The 8,963-nt window shown below is 21.4% G+C and overlaps 5 protein-coding genes across 5 annotated transcripts in view; 3 read left to right on the top strand and 2 right to left on the bottom strand.

Annotated features, from left to right (window-relative positions):
- DICPUDRAFT_79051 (uncharacterized protein) overlaps positions 1-1,115 on the top strand; it is a gene marked incomplete at both ends in the record, with an annotated part of 1,996 nt that extends 881 nt beyond the window's left edge. Inside the window, one exon of the mRNA XM_003288193.1 lies at positions 46-1,115. Coding sequence (XP_003288241.1) covers positions 46-1,115 — 1,070 coding nt within the window. The remainder of the gene's footprint in view (positions 1-45) is intronic.
- A 377-nt stretch (positions 1,116-1,492) lies between these two features.
- DICPUDRAFT_97960 (uncharacterized protein) lies at positions 1,493-3,251 on the top strand. The gene is made up of 3 exons (XM_003288192.1): positions 1,493-1,720; positions 1,856-2,573; positions 2,610-3,251. The coding sequence occupies exons 2-3, from the start codon at positions 2,261-2,263 to the stop codon at positions 2,924-2,926; spliced, it is 630 nt and encodes a 209-aa protein (XP_003288240.1). The 5' UTR covers positions 1,493-1,720; positions 1,856-2,260; the 3' UTR covers positions 2,927-3,251.
- A 58-nt stretch (positions 3,252-3,309) lies between these two features.
- Positions 3,310-4,058, top strand: DICPUDRAFT_94596 (uncharacterized protein). The gene has a single exon (XM_003288191.1). The coding sequence runs from the start codon at positions 3,346-3,348 to the stop codon at positions 3,982-3,984; it is 639 nt and encodes a 212-aa protein (XP_003288239.1). The 5' UTR covers positions 3,310-3,345; the 3' UTR covers positions 3,985-4,058.
- A 104-nt stretch (positions 4,059-4,162) lies between these two features.
- Positions 4,163-5,020, bottom strand: DICPUDRAFT_152453 (uncharacterized protein; the record flags this gene model as incomplete). Its single annotated transcript, XM_003288184.1, has 3 exons — positions 4,163-4,510; positions 4,585-4,741; positions 5,004-5,020. 3 exons carry the CDS (start codon positions 5,018-5,020, stop codon positions 4,163-4,165), a joined length of 522 nt encoding a protein of 173 aa, XP_003288232.1.
- Positions 5,021-6,612: 1,592 nt separating this feature from the next.
- On the bottom strand, positions 6,613-8,375 carry DICPUDRAFT_33732 (uncharacterized protein; the record flags this gene model as incomplete). Its single annotated transcript, XM_003288183.1, has 4 exons — positions 6,613-6,762; positions 6,873-7,010; positions 7,080-7,778; positions 7,857-8,375. 4 exons carry the CDS (start codon positions 8,373-8,375, stop codon positions 6,613-6,615), a joined length of 1,506 nt encoding a protein of 501 aa, XP_003288231.1.
- Between the last annotated feature and the right edge of the window lie 588 nt (positions 8,376-8,963).

Raw genomic sequence — 8,963 nt, 5'->3', positions numbered from 1 at the left:
GAAATAGAGGCTTTGCATTCATCGAATACCAAGATCATTATTTAGCTGATACCGCCAGAAAGATTTTTTCCCAACCAAACTTTAAATTTGGCGATGCCATCACTACTCTTACTGTGAACTGGTCTGATCCCGAGGCTGAACAAAATGATGATAAAGTAAAAGATATCAAATCACTTTACATTAGAAATCTACCAGAAGAAAGGGACTCTGAGACATTAACCAAAGTTTTTAATGATATATATATTAAAAATGGTTTATCAGTAGTTTTTAATAATAGCAATAATAATAATAGCAATGGTCCAAGCGCAAAAATCTTGACATCACCAAATTTAATAACACCAACAGATGAACAAAGCAAAGATTCATCAACTATAGACAATAATAGTATAATTGAAAAAGTTGTAATACCTCAAGATATTCCAGGAAGTGGACAAAGAAGGGATTTCGCATTTGTTCATTTTAAAACCAGGGAGATAGCCGAAGAAATTATGAATATACATTCTGATAAACCGATTGAATATAAGGGTAGAGCTTTATCAATTAACTATGCTAAACCAGTGGATAAAAAAGTAAGAACTGATAAGCTTCAAAGAAAAATGCAAAGAAAATTATTAAATAATGCAAACAGTATAACAAATAAAAGCAGTAATATTATAAATAACAGTTTACTTAAAAATCAAAAAAATATAAATAGTTTATTAATAAAACAATTACAACAACAACAACAACCGTTGCACAATCAATATGGTCAACAATCATCCCAGCAGTTTTTAACACCACCACCACAATATTTATATAATCAACTAAACTCATTTAATCAACAAGTACCATTACAACCAAACCAACAATTAATATCAAATGTACATTATCCACAAGCTGCTGCCGCTAACACTGCTTTTTACAATTCTCATCATCATCCTCATCATCCTCAAGCAAATTATTATGCCGCTCCAAGTAATAATACAATGTCTTTAGATCCATCTACCATTAATCAATATATTCACCCCCAACAAACACAACCATATTTATATAACCAACATAACACTACCATCAATGGTAATCCCTCTACCCATTATAATCCGAATAGTTCAAAATTTAGATTTTCACCTTATTAAAATTTTAAAAAAAAATAACATTTTTTTTTATCATAAATTAACAATTATTTTTCCATATAAATTTTTATTTAATAATTTTTTTATTTCTTTGGTTTACATATATATCCAAAATTCCACAGAAAAAAAATTTCTATTATTTAAATAAAATTAAAATAATAATAAAATTAATAAAATAAATATTTTTTTTATTAATACATACCATATTATCACTTTATTATTTTATTAATAACGCTATATAATCATTTTATTTAACACTTGTCAATATATCTTTTCATTAAAAAATTTATTTTTTTAAATTTATTTTTTTTATTTTTTTTAATTTTATTTTTTTTTTAATTTTTTTTTTTTTTTAATTTTTTTAATTTTTTTTTTCCACACAAACTCGATAAAGATAAATAAAATAATAAACATTTAAATACAACCATAATAATAATATTATTAAATTATAATTAATATAAATTTTATTCAAATAGTATCGATACTATATATTTATAATAATAATAAAATTTTTATAACGCAACATTAAATATACAACAATTAATAAATAGTAATAAATAATAATAATAATATAAATAATAATAATAATAACAACAAATTTTAATATTGTAAGAATTTTTAAGAATTTTACATGAAGAAAATTAAAAAAATAATTTAAATATTTATAATTAATATAATTTTATTTATTTTTTTTTTTATTTTCTTTGTTTTTAATAACTTTAAATTAAAAAAAAAAAAAAAAGAAAAGAAAAAAGTTTTAAACTCATAGTTGAAATTAACTTTTTTAAAGCTATTTTAAGTTTAATTAATATTTATAAAGTTTATTTAAGATTATATAAGGAGAATTTATAAGCCTAATTACATTTGATAGTCACTCATTATTTCTATTATTTTATTTTTGTTATTTTTTATTATAGTAGAACCATAGAATTTTATATATATTTTTTTTTTTATTATTTTTTTATAAAAATATATTAAATATATATATAATTTATATTCTATTATAATAACAATAACAATAGTTTAATAATAATAAAAATAATAGTATATAAAAAAATATAAATAATAAATAATATCTTATAATAGTAAATAAAAATAGAAATAAATTATAGTTTTTTTTAATAAATCTTTTTTATAATAGTATTAAAATGGCTTTAGAAACCGAGGTTAATTTAAATAATTTAGACGAGTTTGGGTTAGGTTCTAATCAACTTATTGTCAGTAAAGGAATGAGTATCTGCAGGGATTTTTTAATATCCAAACTTTCTGACTATATAGGAGGAACAGACTCAAAATTTATTATAAACGAAAATGATTTAGATATGGGGTTCACATCAGATGACCTCTCAACTACAATAACTAGCGATATGATAAAAGATTTAAAAAAACAGATTATAAACCAACAAAATTTTATTCAAAACAAAATAAAAAATAAGTCTAATAATAACAATAATAATAACAGTAATTTATTAAATTTAGATACTTGGGATCTATCAGGTATCATTCAATTTTTCATCAAGTATATGGTCAATTCGTTTTATTCAGGGGATTCGAATACTTTAAAAGGATTGCTTTATGAAGTCTTAAATTTTAGAAATATGTGGGCCCACCAACGTCCTTTTAGTGTAGATGACGCAAACCGACTTCTTGATACTCTTGAAAGACTTTTCATAACCTTGGGTGATTGTAAAATGGCTTCTATGATGCAAACTCTAAAGCATACTCATTATTTCTATAGCTTTAACAAAATTTACGGTTTATTATCTTTAGACAAAAACTCATCAGGCAAGAAATTTTCAAATTCATCAAGTTAATTAATTCAGGAGGTGCCCAAGCGTTTAATACAAATATAAATAATTATATGTATAATAATAATAATAATAATAATATAAATAACAATAACAATATCAATAATAATATGAATAATATGAATAATAATAATGTCATTATGAATGGTATTAATAATTCCTCACCCTCCTCATCTCCACACAATGGCAATGTAATGAATTTAAATAATAATAATTTCATTAATAATAATAACAATAATAACATGAATATGAACAGCCAACACCCAAATAATATTAATTTAGATAATCAAAACTCATTATTTTCCAATAATAACTATCATACAATGACAATAAGAAATATGAACAATCAGGTACAGCAAATTGATAACTTTTTGCATCACCCAAATAATAACAATAGCAATAATAACAATGACAATGATAATAATATGAATGGCTCAAATGCTATCCCAAGTTATATAATACTTGGCAATCAATTTAGAAACCAAAATAATAATAGCAACAATAATACTATTAACCCACCCAATAATAATGGTAACAATAATATGTTTAATTTCAATAATAATATTAATAATAATAATAATAATAATAATATTAATAATAATAATAATAATAATAACAATAACAATAACACCAATAATATGAATAACAATATGAATAATTATCATTTTAATAACCAAGGTATCAACATAAATAATGGAATGAATTCCAATGGCTTTAGTTTAAACCCAAAAAAAAGAAGATTTGATGAAGAAAACTTTCAACAGAACTTTAGCGATATGAACTATGCAAACAATATAAACGATATGGATAGCAATATGAACAACTATTTCCCACAAAATCAAAATCAAAATCAAAATCAAAATGTTAATTACCAAATACAAAATATTACAGGAAATAATGGTAGTAATGGTGGTAATAATATGAATTCTAACAATAATGGTAATAACAATAACAATAACAAAAATAAAAATAAAAATAAAAAGGGAAAAGGAAAAGCTCAAAGTAGTCAAATTGGGAATAAAAAGAATAAGAATGAAATTTCAGATCAAAATAAACTATCTTAATTATTTGTATAATATAACTAAAAAAAATAATAAAAAATAAAACTTTCGAACAATTAGCTAATTTATTAAATTAGAAAAAAAAAAAATACATTATTATATTTATTTATCTTTTTTATTTTTATTTTTATTTTATTTAATTTTTTTATTTTTTTTAATATAATTTGTATTTATATAAATATTAAAATGAATAGTTTCTTTTCATTTTAATAACTAAACCAAGATTTCTACATTTTTTTTTGTGAATTGGCCAATTTGCGTATTGACATTCCTCGGAGCAGTAGCAACCATTGCCACATCTTTCGCATGGTTCTAAATCATCGATAGGGACCATTTTTTTACAATTATTACATGGTAAATCTTTAAGAGGAGGGCATGATTTTGATCTTGGTTTGGTTGGAATAGTATTATTGTTTATAGGTGGACTATTATGAATATGGGTTTCTTTAGGTTTATAATTATTATTATTTATAGTGTCATTATAGTTTTTTTTAATTTCTTTATCATTAACAGCTAATTTTGGTGGAGGCTATTATATAAATAAAAATAAAAAAAGAGTTAATATTAAAAAAAAAAAAATACAAATTTCTTATTTGTACTTACATTTTCAAGAACATATTCTATGGTTGAAGCTCTATACTTGTTCATTATATAATCTACTTTTGGATAACCACTACTATCAATGGAAGATATGTATTCTTTTGGATTTTCACTTACGGAGGGTGCTTTATAGAGGATCGAGTCGAGTAAATATTTTTTCCTTTGTTATTAGTTTTAGGCTGTTTCAAAAAAAAATATTAAAAAAAAAAAAAAATAGTAATTATTAATAAATGAAATAGTTTTTAGAAAAAAATAAAATAAAATAATTTGTTTCTATTTTATACAAAAAATATTTTAAAATAAAAAAATAAAAATAAAATAAAAAAAATAAAAAAAAATTATTTCTTTAAATAAATATAGTTTAAAATTTTTATAACTATTATTGTTTTTTGTAATCTCTTAAATATAAAATATTTAAAAACCAACATTTTAAAGACATAATTTTGAAAAAAATGTGTTATATATTACCATATTGGTTTATATGTTTTTATTGTTATATAAAAATGCATTTAATAACAAAGAACTGATCTATTTACAAAACATTACGAAATACTATATATGTTATTATAACCCACAAAACACACATTATGTTTTTTTTAAAAAAAAACTGATTAAACACACCTTATTTAAATAATTTTTAAAACAAATAAAATAATTTGTAAAGAGTTACAATAATTGTTATTTAAAATTATAAAATTTTTGTTAATATATATAAAATAAAATAGTATTATTAAATAAAAGTTTTTTTTTTTGATAATAATAAATATTAAAAAAAAAAAAAAAAAAAAACAACAAGGTGTTAAAAAAATAAATAAGACTTTAGTAACAAAAAATTACCTTTTTTTTAAAATTAATTAAGTAAATAAGTAAAAAAATATATAAAAAAATAAAAAAATAAATAGATAAATAAATAAATAAATAAATAAATATGAGTATTTAAATATAAATATAAAAAATTATTTAATTAAAATGTTTATTGATAAATTAAAAAAGAAAAAAATGAAATGAAATGAAAATAAAAAAAAACAAAATTTTTTTTATTATACAATTAATGATTATATTGTGTGAATTTAAGAATGAAAAGGCCAAATGTATACATATTCAAATTTCCAAAATATTTACCATTTTATAATTTATTATTTTTATGATTAATAAAATAACTTTAAATTTTATTTGATTTTAGAAATCGATTATAAATATAAATATAAATAAATAAAAAGATTACTATACAGATAAATTAATATTAAATATTTGAAAAAACAATTGATAATTTATAAAATATAAAATATTGATAAAAAAAAATTAATATAAAATAAAGAAATAAAAATAAAAATTATTTTTTTTGAAAAAAAAAAAAAAAAGAAAAGAAAAAATTGTATGTTATTACATATTTGGGTGTATTAATTAATTATGTGTTTAAATTTATTTGTGTTTGTGTTTATTTATTAGTGGTTTTATGAGTGTGCTGTTTGCTATAGATCGAACATGACGTATATTAAAATAAAATTCAAATAAAAAATAATATGGGTGTGGTGACAGCTGTGAGTGTGGGTTTTTATTGGTGTGTTTATGGGTGTGTGTATTTATATTTTATATAATCATAAATTTCATAATCAAACAGTACTAAAATAGAAAGAATAAAAAAAGCTAATATTTTAAATAATTTGAATGTGTTTTTATAATTGAAATCATATATTATGGTATTGTAAGAAAATCCTATAGTTGATTAATTAACACATCACTATGATTTTATTGTCCTTTATTTTTTTTGGTTTATTTTGTAATTACTATTTTAGTGTATGTATGGAGATAAAATATTTTATAAAATTTATGTACATTAAAAAATTTATTTATGAAAACAAATAATTTATCTATTTAATTTTTATTATTAATTATTATTAAATTAAGAGTGGTGATTATATTTTAAATTATATAAATATTAAATATATAATTATTTTATATTATCTCTTAAACCAATGTGTTATTGTTATTATTATTATTATTATTGTTGTTGTTGTTGTTGTTGTTTAATTAAACTGTTAAATTTCCAACAGCTGTGGCGGTTAAATTTTCATAGCACAAATTGCAAACCCTAGCTGGTTTATAATCTGTGACTGGGAGTTTGTATTTCATTTCTGAACATTTACCACATACTAAAGCACCACAATTTCTGCAATGATGCTAATTAAATAAAAAAAAGAGTTAGTAAAAAGTAACGATAATTTAAATTATTCATATGAAAAAAAAAAAAATTTTAAATGATATTATTAAATATATTAAATATTACTTACTCTTCTATTTAATAATGAAAAAGGACCACAACATTTAGGACAGTTATCTGCGCTTTCATCTGGTGCCCAAACTGGAGCTTCAGCATGTTTAATTTTTTCTTTTTTAATTGTTTTTCCTTTTTCTTTTAATTTTTCAATCTAATAAAAAAAAATTATAATTAGTACTCATTGATTAAAACTATTATAATCGAAAATAATAATAATTACAGTTTCTGTTAAAACAATCATCCATTGCATTTTCAATTCTGGAGTATCAGCAAAGACAACAAAGGATTTCTTATTACTGCAAATTTGGAATGCATTAACGATGACTGAACCATTTAATGAAATGGATGATGAGCCACCAGAGTTACCATCTGGAATATCGTCAATACGGCAATGATCGAGCTCTATTGTTCCATGTAAGAGTAATTTTGGTGGAATACTGCTACCATAAACTAAAATATCATTGAATAAAAATACAACTCTTTTTTTACATGCTTTTCTACAAACTTTGGTTAAACTTCCTTCAAAAATAAATTCTCTGTGTGGTGCTACAAATTTTGGATCATTTAAAAACATCTTTTGAATTTCGAAAACTTTTTGACGATTTTCATTCTTTTTAATAGCATCATTTGCATCGTTGGTAACTTTTTTCATTTTTTCGTAAGAATCTTTAAGTAAAGGATAATCTATGTGACTTGGATCTGTATGTTTAAGTACTTCATCTAATAACATATGATATCTTGTAATACGTTGAACTGGTTGAATTAAATATGATCTTAAGTCTAACTTCTTTGTTCTTGGGTCCTCTGTGCATTTTTGAATAAATGTTGTAAATGTTGAATTCTTTTCACATTCTGTAATAATATTTAAAATATTATCAAATCCTACTGTGTAATTGGTATACATCTTCAAAAATGGTGTCTTTATTAAAGGAAAAAAAGGATTAAAAAATTAGTAACTTTAATTATTTTCATATATTTTATAAAATAATATACATACTAAACGTTGGAATGTATCACCAATAGTTTGTTGGTTTGACCAGTTTTGTAATTTTTCCTCCAAGTTGCCCAACAATTCAATACCAATCAATAAAATATCCGGAATATTTGCACAAATGGCTTGTGCATGTTCTTTTGAAATACCACCTTCACCTGCTTTGAATGGATTAATAAATACCTCTACTAAAATTTTCATATTATCTACATAGGTTCTTTCGGTGGTTAAAATTTCTTTACTTTTCAAATCTCTCATAGTTGTAAATGCTGCAAGGTGATCTAAACTTGGATGATTTGATTGAACTGGTGCTGCTTGTGGTGTTGTTGCTAATTGTGTGGGTGGTGGAGGTAGTGTTTGTTTTTCGAGAATTGCTGCATTTGTTACATGAACTGTATTATATTGCGAATTGTTATTTGTATTTTGACTATTGTTTTTATTATTTGTATTTATATTATCATTTTTTGTTATTAGAATATTATTAATGTTATTGTTATTGTTATTATTTTCAAATATTTTGAACATTTTATCAAATTGTGGTATAATTAAAAAAATTAAAAAAATTAAGAGAGAAATAAAAATAAAAATTTAATATCAGTATTTATAAATTATAAATTAAAAATAAAATAAAATAAAAAAATTAAAAAATAAAAGTAGAAAAATTAATAATTGGTGTGTTTTATAATGAATAATAATTATTAAAAATATTTTAGATTTTAATGTATGTTTAAAAACTTTAAACATATTTTTAATTTTTTTATAACACACAATTTTTAACCCCATAAAAAAAAAAAAAATATAAAATGATAATAACATACCCTAAATTTAAAAATGATTGACTTTTTTGTGCTAGAGGTTGTATTGGTTGATTTGAAGAAGGTTTCATAGTATGTCTGTGTTCGTTTGGAAGAGGAGGCATTGGTTTTTTTGGTAACATTTTAGAAGGTGGTAAATTATTAGGTTTAGGTGGTGATAATGCAACATCTGTTGAATCGCTATTTAAATCTGGTGAAATTGGTTCTTGTGATTCGTGATTTAATAATGGGTTTGGTATTGGACTTGGAGATGGTTGTGGTAAAGGTTTGGCCTTATAACTATTTAAATTTCCTGAAC

The sequence above is a fragment of the Dictyostelium purpureum genome, assembly GCF_000190715.1.
Source record: "Dictyostelium purpureum unplaced genomic scaffold DICPUscaffold_126, whole genome shotgun sequence".
NCBI lineage: Eukaryota > Evosea > Eumycetozoa > Dictyosteliales > Dictyosteliaceae > Dictyostelium > Dictyostelium purpureum.
The sequence above is the reverse complement of the archived record's forward strand: the minus strand, read 5'-3'. Positions and strand labels throughout refer to the sequence as shown.

What these genes read in the sequence shown, in the direction of transcription:
- DICPUDRAFT_97960 (XM_003288192.1), top strand. Translation starts at nt 2,261, where the DNA reads ATGGCTTTAGAAACCGAGGTTAATTTAAATAATTTAGACGAGTTTGGG. An exon ending in TAATAACAATAATAATAACA is followed by an intron (nt 2,574 to 2,609) that starts GTAATTTATTAA and finishes GGGATCTATCAG; the next exon opens with GTATCATTCAATTTTTCATC.
- DICPUDRAFT_94596 (XM_003288191.1), top strand. Translation starts at nt 3,346, where the DNA reads ATGAATGGCTCAAATGCTATCCCAAGTTATATAATACTTGGCAATCAA.